The 21,142-nt window shown below is 37.6% G+C and overlaps 2 protein-coding genes across 3 annotated transcripts in view; one reads left to right on the forward strand and one right to left on the reverse strand.

Moving 5' to 3' along the window:
* Positions 1-21,142, reverse strand: part of EDIL3 (EGF like repeats and discoidin domains 3) — a 392,867-nt gene that overhangs the window by 303,210 nt on the left and 68,515 nt on the right. The gene's annotated exons all lie outside the window — the stretch shown is intronic.
* On the forward strand, positions 4,701-10,790 carry LOC105074877 (rho-related GTP-binding protein RhoG-like). The gene is made up of 3 exons (XM_010962551.3): positions 4,701-4,711; positions 6,149-6,251; positions 9,796-10,790. The coding sequence occupies exons 1-3, from the start codon at positions 4,701-4,703 to the stop codon at positions 10,207-10,209; spliced, it is 528 nt and encodes a 175-aa protein (XP_010960853.1). The 3' UTR covers positions 10,210-10,790.

The following is a 21,142-nucleotide window of genomic DNA, read 5'->3' on the forward strand; positions in this document are numbered from 1 at the left end:
TAAATTGCAGAGTTCTACTGATTTTAAGCCTGTGTTTATCAACATGCCTTATTTCTGTAAGGTATGCATTGTAAACTACTCTGAAGAAAAATGTGCTATTTTGATCCTTTATACAAGCTTAGTTTTGGATGTAACATGATATGTGAGATTATTTTCAAAGCAAAATTTCTTATTAAGAATCTAAGATGTTGGTGTTTGACTTTCAAGAGTGTTGGTCTTGTCCATGGCGTATGAAGAAAACAACAATATTGCTTTTCAGATTCTAAATAGTGGGATATTAAATTTGGAGGTCAGATCACCATGGAAATATGTGTCAAAATGATTTCCAATATTGTTTGGAATTCAGGATGAATTTTTACATTAATCCATAAAATTACACAGACTTAGTTAAGTGGGGATCAAAATGCAACAATGTCTGAATCTAGGACACACACAGAGGCCTGATATCTACACAGTCATATGGGAAACTGAAGTGAACCCTTAAAACAGAAAACATGACTTCATGCAACTGTCAAATCTTAGTCTTCATCTTACTTGACCAGGCAGCAACCTTTGACAAAGCTGAGCACTGCCTCCTCTATAAACTATTCTCTTCACTTGGTTTCCAATACATTTCTTTCCTCTGGTTTCTCTACTACTTCTCTGGCCATTTCTTCTTCGCAGGCACTTCCTTTTCCTCCCTAACTCTTAATTTTAGAGTGCTGCAGGGCTCAGTCCTTGGACTTCCTGTCTTTTTAATCTGTACTCACTCCCTTTGTGATTTCATCCAATCTCCTCGCTTTGAATACAACCTATAGACTAATGACTCTTAACATTTTTACCTCCAGCCTGATACATCCCATTATCCTCCAGATACATAATTACAAACTCACTTGGATGACTAATGGGCATCTTAAATTTAACATGTTCAAGCTCCTGATCGTCTTCCTCAAACCTACCTCTCCTCTGTCTTTCTCATCACAGTTATTATCAATTCATTCTTCCAGGTGCTCAGGTCAAAAGCCTTAGAGGCATTCATGACTCATTACTTTCTCTCATATCCACATCCTCTGTGTCAGCAGTTCCTGTTGGCTCCGTCTTCAGATTACATCCAGAATTTGACCACAACTCATCCCTCTACTGCTAACACTCAAGATCAATCCATAATCATCTTTTGTCTGGATTATTGCAATAACCTCCTAACTGGATTTTTACTTTCACCCCTGCCCCATTCAGTATTTTCTCACATGTCAGCAAGAGTGATTTTGTTAAAACATGTCAGATCATGTTACCCCTCTGCTTGAAATTCTCACGGTAAGGATGATATTCAAAAACTTAAGCAGGGAAAATAATGCAGTCCTGACAGATGGAAATAGATGCCAGTATCAACCTAACAAGACTGGACCAAAACCTACTAAAATGATTCTAACATCCCACTCCAACATGTGTGTAGAGGTGGGGTGCTGGTTTTCCCATACCAACTAGCAATTCTCAGACACCAGCTGAGTGTCCTAAAATTCAACTCAATTCTTACACTATCTACCCAGAAAGAACAACAGATCCCACAGGTTAAGGGTTCAGTCCTAACAGACGGTCCCTGCCCAATATACTTCAGATGCCAGTCACAAGTCCAGGTTGTCACCTGTGCTTTAAACTGACTGGCTATTACAGGTTGGAGGGTCCTACAGTCCCTTGTTTGGGTTAAATTAGTTTGGTAGAGTGGCTCACACAACTCAGAGAAACGCTTTATTTACTACATTTCCATTTTATTATGAAAGGCTCTATCTCAGAAAAGCCAGATGGAAGAGATGCATAAGGCAAGGTATGGGGAAAAGGGTGGAACTTCCATGATCTCAGAGTGCACCACTCTCACCTAAATTTCCACATGTTCACCAACTCAGAACCTCTTTGAACTTTTGGGTTTTAATAAAGGCTTCATTACATAGACAGGCGTTGATTAAATCATTGGCCACTGGCAACTGATTCAACCTCCAGCCCCCTCCCCTCTTGGAAGTGGGGTACGTGAAAGCTCTAACCCTTTAATTAGGTGGTTGGTTCCCATGGCAACCAGCCTCCATATTTTGGTTACCTAAGGGTTTGCCAAAAGTCACCCCAATAACAGAAAAAAAAAATACTTTTATTGCTCTTATAGGAAATTCCAAGGTCTATACCAGAAATAGGACAAAGATCAAATATATACTTCTGACTATAAATCACACGAGTACACCTACCAACTAAATTTCAACCACACTCCAATGACTTCCCAGCATCTTTGCTACAGTCCAAGTCCTCCTCACTGTTTCTCAAATATTTCAGCCATACATTTACCTCTGAATTTCTGCCTCTAAAACACTTCCCTGTGCTTGGAATGCTCTTCCTCCCAATGTGAGATGGCCCTGTATGCTTACCTTATTTAGGTCTTTACTCATATATTACCTTCCCAAAGGCCTCCCATGACTACTAAACTTAATGTTTATGTTCCTTGTCCCCAAATCTGGGCATTTCCTTTATAATACTTATCTATCATACTACTAATTTTACTTAAATATTTTGTTTACTGTCTTTATTTTCCACTAGAATGAATCCTCAAAAAGGTAGGATTTTTTTCTGCTATATTCATTACTCAGAACCAGTCTACATATAATAGATGGTCTAGAATATTATCTAATTTCAAAATGAAAGTCGAATGACTGAACGGACCAATAAATTTGAAATGTATAGAGTTAAGAAATGCAGATCAAGGCTTGGCCACTGTGACTAAAACATCCCTTCCGCCAACCTGGAATGCCACTTTTTAATAATATTTTGGTTTTTTCTAGGCAAACTCCCTTAGTCATTAGCAATAATAGAGCATTTCATTAAATTTTTCTTCCTTTCAATTAACAAAAGAGTTTAGTCAGGAAGACAAATTGCTGCTTGAATTTTCTGTACTACGTTTTCTTTCTAGAACATATTTTTCCCACCTCCTCATTGGTGAGAGATGCTAGACTCTAGTTCTCTGTTCTTTCAGTCTGCTCTTCGTAAGCTAATTCTGATCAGCACCAACACACACTCAGATTGTCAAATACACTTCCTTCCCTGTGATTCATTCGATCACCTCCTCACTCCTTGTAAGCCGTTATCTGTTTGCAGTTCATCGCCCCCGAAAGACCCCAGGACCACTTGGCTGTGAATCTAGTGGGTGTTCCTCGGTTCATACCTTACCTGACTTCCTGTCGGCAACTAACATAGCTGTGACCACTCTGATTCTTAGCATACTCTTCTCTTGGTAGCATTCACTCCCTTTTATCTTTCCATCCTTCTACCTCTCTAGGTTATTCTTTCTGATGTTATTTCTTTCTGAGAAACAAATAGCTTTACTAAAGTTATTAGCAATCGTTTCAGACACTTCCAACTTGCAAGTCAAGAAACTACTTAAGCACTAAAGTATACTGAGGAAATGAAAACCTTAATACATGAATTCTATACTCTGCCAGACACATCCTGACTATCCATCCTAAGGGATGTCATTTTAACACCCCAGTGACTAACGAAAAATAATTAAAAACAAACTTTTCCTGCCTTCTAAGTAATATATTGTAGAAGATACACTAGTGGACCCCTTAGGTCCCCCATCAGGAACAAAGCATTCATTTTTCCGCAGTTGAGAATATTGGCTCCTATAAGCTCAAAAGTTAGTTCCTTCTCAGTAACTGTCCTGGACAAGGGAGCAGCTGCACTGGAGACTGCATGCCCTCCCTGGGTACAGCACACATCCAGTGATCGGCTGACGCTAGAGTACAGAAGTGCAGACAGACCCTGGCTGCAACAGCAGATTACTTGGAAGGGCCGTCCCAGCTTCAGAGCTGCCTATGGTGTCACCCAAGACCTCTTTTACAACTTCATCATGGTCAACCACTCGGTCTGCCTGTCCCTGTTCCCCTCACTCCCTTCAAGTGTTTTTCCTGCACACATGTACCCAATTCAGAGTTCCATCTGGATATACAGCATCTCTAATACTTAAGAAACTGAATATCTATGCTATTTCAAGTAGCTCAGTTTCAATCCTTGAACAGACTGCTCACTGAAAACTTGCTATTTTAGCTCTCCTCTGACTACAACACTTAAACTAAAATATTCTCCACAAGGGAACATTATAACCAGGATAGCTTGCTCATATTATAATCTGCCTGATAACCCAATTTAAAATTCAATATACGGTACCCCACAAAAATGCAAGGTAATATCTGTCCAACAGTGAGGCTATGTGACATTTATAATCATACAAGTTACTTGGTAACTGCTTGTAGAACTGACAAGAACTAAAGAGAGAAAAGAGCTCATAGCTTTATATTTAGCTAAATCAATTAGGAGTTACTGTTTCTCCTTACTAAATTGATTTTCATTATATATATCAGAATGTTATCCAAATGAGAGAGACATTTAATTATATTTTAGCTCTATGTACACACACACACACACATAGGTACACACAACTAGTTTGCTCAAATATAGTTAAAGAATATTGAACAAAGGAATCACTTCATTTTTTAAGGCAGAGGTTAGATTGAACTTTGGAAATCATCTGTATATATAACTTCTGAAAAGGGCAGAAAGCAAAACAACCCTGAAAGACAGAAAATAATATGATAGTGTTTTATATACATATAAATATATATATAATATACTTACTTTAAAACTATAAATATTGAAAAATGGAATTTTAGATAAAAATCGATACAATGATTGAAAGGTAAGTGACAATCAACCAAGAAGTTAAAACATTCATTACCACGTATACACATAAACACATAGCCCAGGCACGCTGAAGATAGTAACTGAAAAAAAGCATAGTACAAAATGTAGAAAAAAATTTAATTATATTTTATAGTCCTCCCCCCACACATAAAAACAAATATACCATTAGTTTGCTCGGATATTTTTTTTTAATATCTTAGAAAACATACTAGAACTTTACTGTTCAATGCGGTAGCACCAGCTATAATGGCTATATGAATTTAATTAAAGTTAAAAATAAAATTACACATCAAACTCAGTTCTCCAGTCACACTAAGCACATTTTAAATACTCAATTAGCAGGGGACTGTTGAATTGCTAGCTTGTTATATTCATCAGAAACAACATTTCCATCATCACAGAAAGTTCTATTGGGCAGTGCTCTTCTAGAGTACAAATTCAACTTTTAACGGAGAAGAAACAGGGATTGGGGGAACTCACTGAAGAGAAACTTGCTTTGCACAATCACCTAATTTTTTTTTTTTTAAGAACTGTGTTCATGGATTAATTATGTAACTAAAATTACTTTCAACAAGGAATTTCCACTCTTCACAGAAATGATAAATTTAATAAATGATTCCATGCATGCTAATGTCTTGTATATTTATATTTATATAAATTTTGACTTATATCTTTGTATGTCACAGCTGAAAGAAAATTTACACAGACTAGACCAGTTAAACGTCTTATTAAACCCCTATTGTTATAGAAAAACAGAATCAGAAACTTTGTATCCTGATGTGCAGGTGTTTTGATCTCAATTGTGTCCCTCCAGATTCCTAAGTCCTAATGCCCAGTACCTCAGAATGTGACTGTATTTGGAGACAGGGTCCCTAAAGAGGAAAATAAGCTAAGATGAGGTCATTAAAATGAGTCTTAATCCAGTTTGACTGGTATCCTTGTAAGAAGAGAAAATGTGGACACAGAGATAAATCTGCACAGGGAGGACCATATGAAGATACAGGGAGAAGACAGCCATCTACTAGCAAAGGGACAAGGCCTCAAAAGAAGCCATCCCAGCTGACACCTTGACCTCATATTTCCAGAATGGTGAAAAAATAAATTTCTGTTGTTCAAGCCATCCCATCTGTGGTACTTTGTTACGGCAGCTCTAGCAAACTCACACGTCAGGCTTGACATCTTTCTGCTACACCATGCTCTCTCCCATACCTGTTTAACAACAATGATTGTGATGATCAATGTACTGATTGCATTATTTAAGGGAAAAAAACTTCAAAATTCTAACATTCAAAATTTAGACCTTGTTTTCAGCATAAAATACTAAAAGGCACTCAGAGTTTCAGAATCCATCTCATGCTGAATAGGATATAGTGTTCTGGAGCCAGGAAAGCATTCACTCTTTATTAATGATTTTTTTGTTTGCCTTACTCAGCTGTGTGCAGAAGAAAGAGGACAAGAGCATGGCACAGATTTGCACAGCATACTGTCAAGCCAACAGCAATGATACAGACTCCATGGCAGAACAGCGGCTATCTGTGTTTACCATTAATGGCTGAAAATTTAAAAGGGGGGAAAAACAGCATGCAACAATTGCATCCTCTCTATTTTAAAATATTTTTGAAATTACCCTACCATTACATTTGCCTCTCAGACTATATACTCTTAGTGATTTCACAAACTGATGCCTATATCAGGTACTAGAAATGCATGTGTACACTGAGTAAACCAAGAGTTATTGCTAACATAACTATAACTGTTTTTATTTACTTAGCACTTTACCAAGTCCATTAAATTTATTAAAATTTTTTCTAACAACCCTATGAGCTAACATGATCATTTCCCAATTTTACAGTTGAGGAAGGTAAGGTACAGAGGAGCTGAACAACCCACTGAAGGCTCCTGAAGCAAAACCAGCATGTGAACCCAGGTCCTCCAGCTGGAGTGTCTATAGTCTTGGTCCCTGTGCTTTCATTTGCAAGCGGCTCAGCTAATACTTGTTTCCAAGCATAGACTTAGCCACATGTGGGGAAAAAACAAACCATGTCAAGTTCAATCCACATGTGTAAAATCTTTACGTAAAGGCAAAATTTTAAAACTAGCAGATCTATAGCCTTTGGGGATACATTTTCAGGATGTAATGTGGTAAAGCAATCAAGAAAGTGATTACCATACAAATGAAGGTATTGTTTCCTTTGCCAATCGGGAAGGACAAGGGATAGAGGTATGTGGTTAGAAAGGGGGCACCAGAGACAATGTATCTGGGCTAGAGATTTTTAGACCAAATGACAGTTACATGAATTTTTCTTTTTGAAATAATTCATTCCTTTCCATGTATATTTCACAACAAAATCTTAATATACTTATACAGACATAAAAATACATTTTCTTTTGGATCTGATGGAAACAGAAGAATGTTGTGTAGCCCATCTGCAAGTGTTTATATGAAATACATGAAGTATGGCAGCATATAAAATATAAGTCAAAATTACACACTGCAAAGTAATACATTCCTTTCAAAAATCAGATGTGCCATAATGACCATAAAGTGAGCCATCATCAAATGGAAATGCTCTGAGAAATTTCCACTAGTCATATATACAACACAAATATTTGTAAGAAATAAATTGTTTTGAAACTAATTTATCACCAGAGTTTAGTCTTCTGGCAGATGTACACATGCATAATACATGTACATCTCACTCAAGTACTATACTAATTTAAGGGATTCCTATTAAAAAAAAAAAACCTGCAAACCATTTATATTATCTGAAAGCATTCATATTATCTGAAAGCATTTTAAAAAGCCAAATGGATTTCCCAGTTAGGAAATACATTAGCCAACATTTATTGATTAATCTTTACAAAGTACTTACTACGTGTCAGATACTGTGGTAACACATTATGTGTATTACCTCCCTAAACCCCAACAATGAATTATGCACCATTATCATCCTCATCTTACAGAACTCGGAGGCAAATAACCTGAACAGGTTACACTGCCATACATGCAGATTCTAGGATCTAGACCACAGAAGCCCTATATTCAAGGCCTCACATCACTTCACAGAAGCACTGACAAAATTGAAGTGTGGCAGTAAATTGAACACAATGTACATTACAGGGTAATGCATTTTAATACTTACACTTTTCAATAAAGTGTAAGTTTATCTGAAGCATTTATCTAGTTCCCACAGATGTTGTGCAGGGAATTCAATACAATAGTAATCGGAAAAGAAAAAAGTAGAAGACACAACAGTCACAAGAAAATGGAAAATTTTAGTATTTTTTCTCTTCTGATGTCACACAATAGCATAAAGGAAATTAAAGGAAAATATCACTGTATATATAACTTTAAAAAAATAACAACCCAGTAAGTGTGAATATGTAGGTGTGTCTGTTTGAATATGTATATATAATTTGCATGTCATCTGAGGGAAAGATGTTACCCCACCCTAAAATGATGTTAGAGCACATTCATGCTCTAAGAATATGAACTACCAAAGGAAATTGTCTAAAGTAATTCAGACAATGGTATTTATGCATAATTACAAATTTAGCAATTATTACTGAAGCAACAGGAAAGCCTGTCATTATAACAGTGGGACATTAAAGCATACCTAACATAAAGATTAACTAAATTAAATTGTTAAGACTTTAAATATTCTTTTGAACATTCAACAAGATTTTTAGATGTTAAGTGGGAAAAGAGCAGACCTACTAACTTTTCTGTAATTTAATGACTAATTTCTGAAAGCTACAGAGTTCATTGCTTCATTTTAAAAATAGCAGTAAGAGTAGTAATTAAGGATGTGCCTATTTAATTTAAATATATTACTCTTAAAAGACACAACTATAAATTTTACTAAATCACTTACAACACAATAAGGCAAACATTCACTTTCATTGTTTATTATTCTTAACTGCTATGCAAACACCATTTACAACGTTGTAATAGAAACGTTTTGAATGTCCAAAGACTTGGTCTCTGTGTGAACAAAGACTCAGGATGTCAGCAGTCACGTAAGGAAGGAAGACTTGTCATAGACATCTGACAGAAGTTAGTGTATCTTTACTCTCAAGTTAAGTTTTAGTAACTTTCTACCTGGGCCACATTTATTGAAGGTAAGAAAGACTTTGTAAAGCAAACCTCTTCTAGTCTTAGTCTCTTTGTTTGTGAAATTCGATAATTAGAGTTACTACCTCGATTTGTTGTAACGATACATTTATACTGCACAGAAAGCAACAAAATTTGTATGTGACACACAGTAGGCAATTTCTGCCTGTCAGGTACTTTCTTTCTTCCAACTCTAGCAAGAATGAGGTAGTCACAGAAAGGATATTGAACGCCTTCCCTCCTCCTTTGCCCCAGGGCGTCTTCCTTTCTACATACTTGGAGCTCCAGGCATTAAAGTTCATACTAGCTAAGTAGGCACCTTATTACTGTGTATCAATGTTTAGTTAGGTATGTTAGTAATTTTCATGGATAAATTTATATTCCAAAGTAAGTACGTTCTAGTCTGTATTTCCCAGAGGATCTAGGAGAGTGACACATACTCAATGAGCATTAAATACATATTTTGGAATGAAAATGAAACCAAATCTGTATCTGAAAAGCACAAAGTATTTCTTTTTTGGAGAAACGGAATGTGCTTTAATCTGATAAAACTAATAACATAAGTTTTTATGTCATCTAAATTTGAAACAAAAGAAAAGTTTAGGTTGATGTTATACATCAAGGCACCTAAAGGAAACCTGTCACCACCACGTGATGCCTGCCCTCTCTAACTCACTCCACTGGAGCCACTGGCCACAGGACTCTGAGGTAGCTGCTCTTGCTGAGGTCGTATATGGTCTCCAAGTTGTGAAAGCAATGGTTACATCCCTGCCTTTCACTCAAATGGAAACTAACTGACCTTTCTCTCCTTGAAACCACTCTCCTCTCATGCCTGCTACCATCTCTGGTTCCTCTCTTGTCTCACTGAATACTGATTCTTAGTCTTTTAGGATTGGGGTCCCACTGGGCTCAGCTCTTTGGCTGCTTCTTCACCCGTGACTACACTCTCGCTAGAAACCGCATAGAGCCTCAGTTGCAAGCTGAACCTGAACCTGTGGGACACAGCGGGCCAGGAGGAGTACGACTGCCTCCGCACACTCTCCTACCCTCAGACCAACATCTTCGTCATCTGCTTCTCCATTACCAGTCCGCCCTCCTATGAGAATGTGCGGCACAAGTGGCATCCAGAGGTGTGCCACCACTGCCCCGACGTGCCCATCCTCCTGGTGGGCACCAAGAAGGACCTGAGATCCCAGCCTGACACCCTCCGGTGCCTCAAGGAGCAGGGCCAGGCGCCGGCCAAGCAGATCCACGCTGTGAGCTACCTCGAGTGCTCGGCCCTGCAGCAGGACGGCGTCAAGGAAGTGTTTGCGGAGGCTGTCCGGGCTGTGCTCAACCCCACGCCAGTCAAGCGTGGGCGGTCCTGCGTCCTCTTGTGACCCTGGCACTCAGCTTGGAGGCTGCCCCTGCCCCCCCACCAGTTGTGCCTTTGTGCCTTGGCGCCTTGTCTGCCCCCAGCTGTGCTTTAAGGACTAATTCTGGCACCCCTTGCCAGGGGGCTCCTCGAATGCCTTTCTCTCCTTAAGGAGGCCCACAGGGAAAGAGGCTTTGGGCCCTGCCCTACTCTGCTTGGGAACACCAGGTATTCTCGAGAGCTCACCCAGGCCAAGGTTGGAACCCTCCCCAAGAAGCCAACCCAGTGCCTCCTCCCCAGTTTCCCCTACTGACCAGTTGATCCAGCTTTCCACACAGATGTTGCTGGCTATTATGGTGCCTTCTCTCAGGCTAGGAGCTCTCAGCCATCCCTAACCTCTCCCTTGCTGCTCTTCAAATTGCTCCCCCATCAAGATGCTCTCTCCCTTCCCCAAAGAAGGAGCCACAGAATCCTAAGATGAATGTGCCCTAACCTACCCCTATGTGCCCAGGCCTTATGCATCTGCTGACTGACTCAGCCCTCCTGGGGGGCCTTTCCCACCCCCATCAGCATCAATAAAACCTCCTGTCTCCAGTAAAAAAAAAAAAAAAAAAAAAAAAATATATATATATATATATATACTGGTCAGTATAGCATGCTCATCTGCTGGTGAAGTGGGGAACCACAACCAGCACACAAAATACTTTTCAAATGCCTGGAAAATCTATCAGCTGTGCTGAGAAACTAAATGATGAGGGGACAACTTAGTTCAGAATATTCTGTTACTAAGTTGCAGGGGAGGTAGGGAGGGTCTGCCTCTGGAATCCACTAACAGGTAGTAGGTAGAAAGACAGGTATAATCTTTACCACATATCGTAAGGCTCCCATGTCCAAAGTCACTGAACTAAGAGGTGGTGGTAGACACATATTTTTTAAAAGCATGTAGGCTAACATGACAAGAAGGAGCTTAAGCAGCTGAAAGTGTGATGCCTAGAGCAGCAGGATAGGGCTGGGTGGCAGGGAACTGCTTTTTCCTCTATTAGGACTCCTGGCATTATTTGATATATTTTTTAAATAATAAGCATTATTAGTTGAATGTATATTTTTTATACATATGTACGTGTGTGTATATATCTGTGTGTGTGTGTATGTGTATATGTGTGTGTATATATATATATATATATATATATATATATATATATATGACCATTTAGTGCAAGTATAATTCTCTTCAAAGATGTTGTTTCCTTGAGATCCCCATTCTGTATATATCCCTATAAAACTTTACATTCTCATTAAGGGTGGTCCGATAATTGTACCTCCCTAAAGTAATCTTTTCTCTACAGTAGAAAATATTTTATCTATCTTTTGAACCTACCCTTTATTCTCTCAGTATAAATTTAACTATATTTAAATGGAGTTCTTTCCTTTTTCTGACTATAACTATTATTTCCTGCTCTTCTAAATAGTCTCAATTTATTAAATGTATTTCATGTACAAAGTTCATTATTCTAGAAGAGTTAGTTACTGCCTTTTTATTTTCATGTGATCTTTGTATGTATACCTTTATTTCCATCATATCTGATATATAGGAAGTAAAAAAATCACATGATAAATTAATCACCATAAGCCCAAAGCATTTATATTTTGTCTGTAATCATTATTAACCTGTGCATTTGTAACATTTTGTATATCATAGCATATTGAAAATTTGGTTATCACACACACAAAAAAAATCTACACTTTTGATCTGAATTTACCATTTCCCAGTATACTAGCTTTCTGCTAATATGCTAACAAATTACCACAAACTTAGGGGCTCAAAGCAACACAAATTTATTATCTTACAGTTCTGTAAGTTAGAAATTCAACACAGTTCTTGCTGGATCAAAATCAAAGTGTCAGCTGAGTTGCATTCCCTTCTGGAAGCTGAAGGGAAGAATCTGTTTGATGTCTTTTCCAGTTTCTACAAGCTGCCCATGTATTGTACCTCTTGGCCCCCTTCCTCTATCTTCAAAGTAAACAACGCTGCACCTCTCTGATGATTCTGCAGTCACATCATCCTCTCTTCTGAACTCAGCTAGGAAAGGTTCTTTGATTTTTAAGGGCCCATGTGATTACATTGAATCTGCCTGGATATTCCAGGAGTCTCCTCATCACAAGATTCTTAACCTTAATCACATCTGCAAAGTGCCAGGGAAAGCAACATATTCACAGGTCCTGTGGATTAGGAAGGATGTAAACAACTTTGGGAGGCCACTATTCTGCTTACCACACCCAGTTTGTATCATCTATGCAATCTTATCAATAAAAACTCTTAACAATGGATATGGTGTATAATATAAGAAAATTATTTCATTTCCTGAGTTAAATTTCTATAATTTAAAATTAACTATGCATATACAGAAAATAAAATGTAAATCCTAACAAATAGTAGCATAGGTCGAAATCCATCCTGAAGAACTATTTGTTCACTACAAATGAATGTACAGCATGTGGAATAGAGTCAAAAATAATGTAATATGTTTGTATGGTGACAGATGGTAATTAGACTAATTGTGGTGATCATTTTGTATAGAAACATCAAATCACTTATGATGTATACTAGGAACTAACATAATATTTTAGGGCAATATACTTCAAAAACAAACAAACAAACTCATAGAAGAAGAGACCAGATTTGTGGTTTCCAGAGGTGGGGATAGGTAGAGAGCATATTGAATGAAGGTGGTCAAAAGGTACAAACTTCCAGCTGTAAGATAAGTAAGTACTAGGGACATACTGAACAACATGATAATTAACACTGCTGTCTGTTATAGAAGAATGTTAAGAGAGTAAGTGTTACAAGTTCTTAACACAAGAAAAACAATTTTTTTGTGGTAGAATCCAGACTAGAACTAGAATCCACATATAATGACTCCAAGCCAATTAATCTTGCTCATAGGCATGCGTACACACACACACACACACACACACATCTCATAAAATAGTTTGGAAAGTTTACAGAACCATATGGAATCAGAAGTAAGAAAAAGCCAAATGCAAACTCATGAAGTAAAATGAATCCAACAGTATGAACTACAAAAGACAGTTACTATGACAGGACAAATTTTAGACTTGCCAATCTCAAAATAATCTTGTTAAATCAAGTCATATGTAATACAGCATACTCTTATTCTTGTAAGCCTTAGTATTTGCTTGCTGCAGTGGGCCAAGTACAGAAATAAAATGGTCAGATCCTTCCCTGCTGAAATATGTCAGCCTCCATTGAGTCGTATAAATCACAATTATCATTACTTTAACAAGAGCTTGTCAAACTTGTAGTAAAGAATTAAACTACAACTATAAATCATCAAGTTGCAGGCCACTGTGACTTACGACTCTTTGAAGCAATCATTAATCAAGTAAATTCTCCATTTAAAAAAATCAGCAAGACCAAATGCTCTCCTGTGATGATCTTTGCTGACCCTTACAAGGAGTGTCTCTAATTCCTTAGCACTGATTGGTCTAAAGCAGATAAAGAGAATATGAAGAAGAGGAAAAAAAACCAGACAGGAATTCTGAGTGTTTCTTCATCTGGTGTCCAGATGTGTATGCTTTGTGTAATTTTTTTTTCTAACTACAAATTCCATAGTTTTCATCATATTATCAAAGTACTGTAAGACACAAGAAGTTAAGATCCATCCTATTCTGAATTTAAATAGCTGCAGAGGCCAAGAATGAACTTTTTTTTTTTTTAACAATATTTTCTCTATCAAGAGTCTTGACTGTGTAGGGAATATATTTGTATAATGTCTGTCTTAAAAAGCAGTCATTTAGTGGAATTATAAATCTGACTGGTAACTTCCTAAGAGATTTAGTATTAATGGCATAGACTTCATTTTATTCTTTTACCAGTTTCATTTTGAAGTTTTTCTTTTTTTCTGTAGCTCAATTAGCGCATGAATAGTTGTGTACTTTTTTTTCTAACTTGAAATCTGAAGTACTTCAATTTTAAAAGGAACCTGTGTATTCTGTAGATGGTCTAGTATGGATTTATCCTCTTCATTTCTCAAAAATGAAATGTCATTTTCCGAAGTCTTTCTTGTGTTGTCTATTTCTATTACATGTCTTCGATCCTAAGCAATCTCATCATTTAACTTGCCGGTGATTTTGAACCCACGGGGACAATAGTAGAAACTAGTTCAATCAATGTAGAAGGTGGCCAATCCCCAAAATTTGTGGCAAAGACCGAGATTGTCTAGCAGAAACCCTGTGACCAGCCTGTATTTTTACTCAGGATGAAAATATTTCACTCATGCCTCCTTTAGGCTTTGACCTGTGCCATCACGATGCTCACAGTGCAGTTTAGAAGCTCCAAAATGAGCCTTCTCAGAGGTAGAGGTGATGTCTTTTCTGCAGAGAATTCCCCTGCCTGCACTCTGGGTCTCATCCCTTGCCCTACCTGCCAGACTTTTGTTTCTGCAGTCATCACCTTCAGGACTTAAATCATTCTCTCATCATGAACCTTTTCATTTCAGCTTTCATCAGGCGCCAGGTCTTTCCTAACCTTAAAAATGAAGTAAACTTAAACCTCAGAATTCATTCAGTTTCTCTGTTAATATCTTCAAAATAGAGTTCTCCACAGTGTCCACTTTAATGCCCCATCTCAGGCCCTTTGAATGGAACAAGATCATTTAATCATCCATTAATTTAATGCATTCAATGAACAGTGTGCTTCTTAGGGCGACTGCCATCATGAATTGTGGTACGAGCCACAGCATCTCTAAAAGCAAATGAAAAATACTGATACTTTTCCTTGAAGCAATTTTCCAGTTACGAAGATCTCCTTCAGGACAGTGTGGACTGCTGAACAGGTTGTGTCCCGCACAGCCCCAGAAGCGCCACGTAGAAGGATCTGAGTGGTACCTGTGGCAGGCGTCTAATGAAATGGCCTGGGCCCCCTTAGCCTGTGGCCGAGGTTATGTAAGTTCTCCCTCTGTCTTTTATGGGCCCTTTTTGGACTGGCCTGAATGTCACTATCCACACCATCCTGTTCCTTCACAAACAGCTGAATAACACAACATGCCACCTAGCACCCTTCTCTGAGTCACTGACTAAAATCTGTGTGTAACATCACAGTAAACCTGTACCCTTGTGCTCTAAGCTGCCATTTCCTGTTTTCTTCCTGGTATCCATCCTCTGCTCTTTCTTAGCTGTTTGGCCAGAATCTTCCCCACCTCTGTTTCTTTTCATGACATATAACATCTAAGGACTGGCTACAATATATTTGAAAGTGCTTTCTGCTTCTTCTGTCCCTTTACTCCTGACATCACAGTCACTGGTTCCCACTGAGAGAACCGGAGAACCAAGAACCACCTCCAAAGCTGAACACACTACCCATCCCAGCCTTCCTGTCCTAGCCTGCCTTGTAGCCGCTCACAATTAATTTAGTGATTAATGTCCAAGGGTATACATAATAAAGTTACTATTTTAATTGTTTTTACATTATAATGCCTACATTTTATCTTAAAAGTTAATAATTCAATACAGTTAAATTTCTATTAGGCATAAATCCTTTTTAATAGTTACAGCTAAGTTTTTACATTAAGTATAAAATCACAATGTAAATTTTATTTTTTCATCTCTTGAATCTGACTTCCCTGAGGTGCACTTGAACAAGTCTGTTTCTGTGAATGTCTGCATATGTGTGTGTGTGTGTCTCTGTGTGGGATAAAGTGGAATGTGCCATATAAATTCTTTTGCAGCCAGCTTTTCACTCAACAGTGTATCTTGGGCAACTTTTCATGGCAACCTGTAGAAATCTATCACTTTATTTTTAATGGTTACAGAGTAATGCATTTCTTGGTGTGTACAAACCAAAATTTATTCAAAAATCTGACTAACTGCTTTTAGAAAAGCCTGCTATAACAGTAAATATATGAAGATATACAGTAGTAGATGGTCCAGGAAACAATACAGCTCATCTTTAATGTTTCATCATTGAGTAACAGGAATGTTTTCTAGGTAAAAACTGAATTGGTAACAGAATGTCTTGGTTTTAACCTAATGCAACAAGCCGGACTACATTTTTTGGTATATGTCAATGGACTGACAAGAATGTCAAACTCTGGATTTTCAACTCAAAGTTACCTAGGGTGCACCAAAATTGTGTTAGTTGGAATATGGAGTTTTCTCAATGTGTTCCAGAATATCTGGGGCATCTCTGTCATTTAACTGACATGCATGACAGACCACACAATGCTGAATGCCAGCTTGCATTCTGTACTTTTGAATAGGCAGCCTCTATTCCACTCTTCTTACTTTAGTGAGGTTGACACAAGAATGCCAGGGGAAAATTTGTTTTATGTATCCTAAATGAACGTTTGAAGCCAAACCTTAGAACAAATTGTTAAAAAGATCAGTTGAGCGTGTAAGGTGAAATTATGTTCTGAATCTCACATTGAGGATCTGATGAATGATACATCTTGTCTGGGGATAAGCCTCATTGAAACCCATTAATTACTTCTATATCTTCACGACTAAACCTTCAAAAAGTTACTTCAATATAAAACGAATCTAAGCAGCCAAAAAGCACAACCAACAGATACAAGCGAAGGAATGCTAGGGGTGATAAAAACTATCACACCTTAAAATAAAATTAAAAAAATAAAGCCCTCACTCTGTGTGGTTTTAGTAATGTGTCAGAATCAAGGATCTCGCTCATGAAAAATAATAAATAAAAATAGTCATCACCAATGTAATCCCAGAGACGGGAAAATGTCTTTTTAATGTAACTTGAAAGTAGCTAAAAATAAATCTAAAGCTCTTAGGAGGGCAAAACACTGCAATAGATAGCGGCTTGGAACATGTTGGATTTGCTAACAAAATAAAACAACTCTTAGTATATAAGAAAGTGACTAAAATTAAGCAGTCAGAATATAAATCTAAAAATAACAAATACGGGGCTTAAAGGAGTAATTAAATAATCCTGACTTCATCAGTCTTTAAGAATAGAAAAGATGCATTTAAATGCTATTAACTTTTTTTTTTTTAATTCCAGGGATTTCCCCATGGGTACATATGTGAACAATTATAATAACCAGCTCCTCCCCCTTGTATGGTAAAACCATTTCTTTGGACCACCTTGCAATTATTTGCTGCGCCTATCTTGTACATAATTTGTTCTACGAAATTGAGCTCTTAACAGTTGTTGTGGAATTGCTCCCAAAGGTGCATATTAGCTCAGTTGCCCTAGATCCCAGGAGCCTTTTTAGATATAGGCTGTAATCCACTAGCTAAATGAAGCAAGGACTCGCGAAAGCTCTCAGCTGAGTGTGATTTGATGCTATGTTGTACAATTCCAAGCTGGGAGTTGTATTACTCATTACTTAAAAAGTAAGTTCAAGATACACGTTGTACATGTTTTCTTGACTTTTGTGTCATGTCCTTCAAATCCTCTGACCTGTGAATTTGAGCACAAACCTCTTCAGATTTAAAGGAGCAGAATTTCTTTGTTTGTCATGAGAATTGTCAGTTTCTAACTTTCTCCTTGTTAAGACAAAAGCACCAAAGCAAGCTCAGGACGTTATCATGAGAAAACTCACCAGGCACAAGTGAGCCCTTTGCCTTTTACATTTCTTGCACTGTAGGCAGAAAAGTATTAGAATCAGCTGCCACATAAAAAGGCCACTGGCTTGGGCTGAGCACTGGCTGGAAAGACAGTAGGAGACCAATTACAACAGCAACCAGCCTGATGACGCACTTGGACTGTATTCCTTTAAAGTCATCAAGTTGGATTAATATTGGAAACAGGAGCATATGAACTGATTGAACTCTAATGCTCAGGATATATTTCTAAAACTGGGGCACACTTTATTGAAAACACCATACTGGTAAATGTTATTGTTACAACAATAATTTTACTCTCATTTCCCACCTTCTATGAATGAAACAGAATCTTCCTTGAGATCTGGGACTATGACAAATGGGTGAATTATAGTCTATAGTTCAAATTATCCACAACTCTCTCGACTAAAACTGCTTAGGTGATATCAAAAACATTTTAGAGCTTAGTCAGTAAGTTAGTCCTCAACCATGAGTCAAGGCCTAAACATAAGTCATTTCTGCCAAAAGCAATTCCTTCCCAGTGCTTCTGCTTTATTATTTTGTGGTGTCAAAGTTGGTGGCACAACTTTTAGGGTTGTAAGGCATGCTTCCTGAGCAAGTCATTTCCTGAGAAGATGTAATCAATGGCAGCATCTTCTGTAGCCCTGTGAAGTCATATTTTCCAAATGGAGTTAGTGATTTTATGTGTACAAGGCCCCAAACCCCAGCTTCACTGCTCACCTGCCATATGACCTTACAAACCATTTTACCCTCTCGTGTCTTAGTTTCCCCACCTGCAACAGGAAAGCTGTAACAGTACCACTTCAGAGGAGCTTTAAGAAAAATATACGAAATGATTCATGTAGAATACTTTATATAATACTAGACTTTCGGTGAATACTCAGTAAGAGTTAATTATCATTCATGTACTCTTCCAGTAAGCATTACCTAAGTATCCATCTCTAGTGTATTAGGTACCAGAAGGGGAAAAAAAAGACACAAATTACATGATCATAACAGATATATAATCTAGTTAGGGAGGTACAATTAAAGAACAAAAAGAAATACAAGAACATGTTTTAAAAGCAAAAGATAAGTCATTCCAAACTAAGTGACAGGAGCGAAGTAGGATTGGTCAAAGGAGGTTCCATGGAGTAAGTGAATCCCACCTGCCTTGTGTTAAATGGTACCTGCAGAGTAATGGACAAGTGGGAAGGATGTTCTAGGCAGAGAGAACAGTAAGAAAAGTCACAGAAAAGAAAATTAACAGTGGTATGGGTAAGACTGCTGCTGGAGTAATCTGGATACGGAAAAATAAAGAGGGGACGGTTGAAAGAGGGCCCACAAACAGAGAAGTCATTTGTAGAAACGCCATATAAGCTACAGTTATAAAAGAGGTATTTATTTAGACCAGCTTTATCCATTTATACACATAAGCAATAGAAAAAAAAACACTATAAGTTCTTGAAGAGGAAAATAACTTGTCAAAAATTATGTTTTAGAAAGGTTCTGTCAGCAGCTGCAGGCTGCCTGCTCTGGGTTGAGCAAACACTGGAAGCACAGAAGTGGCAGTTGAAGCTTCAAGAGCAAATGAACTCTCTCTGAGGGAGTTATTAGAGGGGAAAAAAAAGCAGAGGGCAAGGCCGAACTTGAAGAAAGTCCACAATTAGCTAGAGACTGTTCAGGAAAAGACAGATATAAAAAAATGTAAGAGGAGAGATGAGAAGACACAGTATATTAAAAAGTTTGGTCTCTAGTGCACAAAGTAGTGAAGAGGTGGAGGAGAATACGGATGAGGAGGGGGAAAAAAAAGACAAAATTGGGTTTGAAAAGAGTGGCTAGGGTAGAAAAATGAAAACAGGCAGTTTGAGGCCAAAACTATGTAGGATTCTTGCATTATCCTTTTACCCACAAAAAAAATTTCAAGCAATCATGGTTAGATCTATATTTTACAACAATAATTCTGGACAACAGTGTAAAGGAAATACTGGAGGGCAGAGGAGGTTGAGGGCAGGGAGACAACTTAGGGGTCCCCTGGAAAACTCAATGTGAGAGGAACAGACACAAAAATGAACAGGAGAGGAATCTAAGAGACAACGATGCTCAAGCAGCCTAACCTTTCGACCTCTTCGCTTCCTGGCCTTCATTACTAATAAATGATCCAGCTTGGGCAGACAGAGGAGAGACTACAAAGTATGTTTTGGAAATGCTGAGTATGAAGGGCTTGGAGGATGACCAGCAGGCAGGTAGGAACATGTATCTGGAATGCAGAAGAGAGAAGCAGCAGCTGAAGGTGTCCAGGATTGTAAAGCTCAGGGTGATTTGTACACGTGAATAGTCCTAATGTTTCCTGTGTTAACTCCTCCAGTGACGTCTTCTCCTAACCATTTGCAGGGCAGTCTAAACTAGTGACACCTTAATTGCAACTGGTTTTTATATGATTGGTACATGCCCTCTCTTGTATTTTAAATTAATTCAATTTCACTAAGAATTATTTCCTTGGTCAGAGATAAAAATATATTTAGCACTCATTTTTGGCCAGCAATTTCTAGAAATATTGAAAAAAATATAAATAAATTATTAATTTAGGATTCAGATTTTATAAAATAGAAATGCTTGATATTCTAACAGGATTAGATTCGTAACATTAGATGCAATACTAAAAATAAATCTTTAAAAAATAATACCATTTGTATAAAGAGATCAATCTATTGGTCCAATAGATCGTTGATAGTGATTTTTAAAAATTGCTACTTCTTTTTCTAATAATATATCATATTTTCAAATAAAGATTGCTCAGGAGATTCAATACAACCTTTTGGTCATGCAAATGGGCAAAATTCCACCATCACTGAGTGGTTTCCTTTTAAACCCAGGAAAATAGTTATCATTTATGTAGGGTAAGTGATTTTTATAGGACATACAAAAGGAGACATTATATTTGCAGTTTGTCAAATAAATTTTTCATAGTTTATGTAAAGATATAGGATCTAATAACACATACTTATATTTCCTTTCATGAGCTGTCTACTGGTGATACACATGCAGAATAAAATTTTTACCTTGGCTCAAACTTGTAAGTCATGATTATGTTCAAGATTAGGGTCTCTAACAGATTTTCCCCATTTATCTTCCCCTATCCATTTATATGAAATCTTTACTTTAAAAAAAATGTTTCTCAAGCCAGCAATTCATCCTTATGTGATAGTGATACATGTTATTTCCTCAGACCCTTCTGTCCCCTCTGTCACCCCGTGCTACCCTTGCTTCCCCTCAATTCCAGAGACTCTTACAAATGTGACACAGCAAACCTGTTACGACAGAAATTTCACAGAAAACAAGGAAATGAATTCTGACACTGAGACCACACA

The sequence above is a fragment of the Camelus bactrianus genome, chromosome 3 (genome assembly GCF_048773025.1).
Source record: "Camelus bactrianus isolate YW-2024 breed Bactrian camel chromosome 3, ASM4877302v1, whole genome shotgun sequence".
Lineage (NCBI taxonomy): Eukaryota > Metazoa > Chordata > Mammalia > Artiodactyla > Camelidae > Camelus > Camelus bactrianus.

Coding starts and splice junctions, on each gene's coding strand:
- LOC105074877 (XM_010962551.3), top strand. Junction 6,252..9,795: donor TGGCAGAACAGCGGCTATCT/GTGTTTACCATT, acceptor GAAACCGCATAG/AGCCTCAGTTGCAAGCTGAA.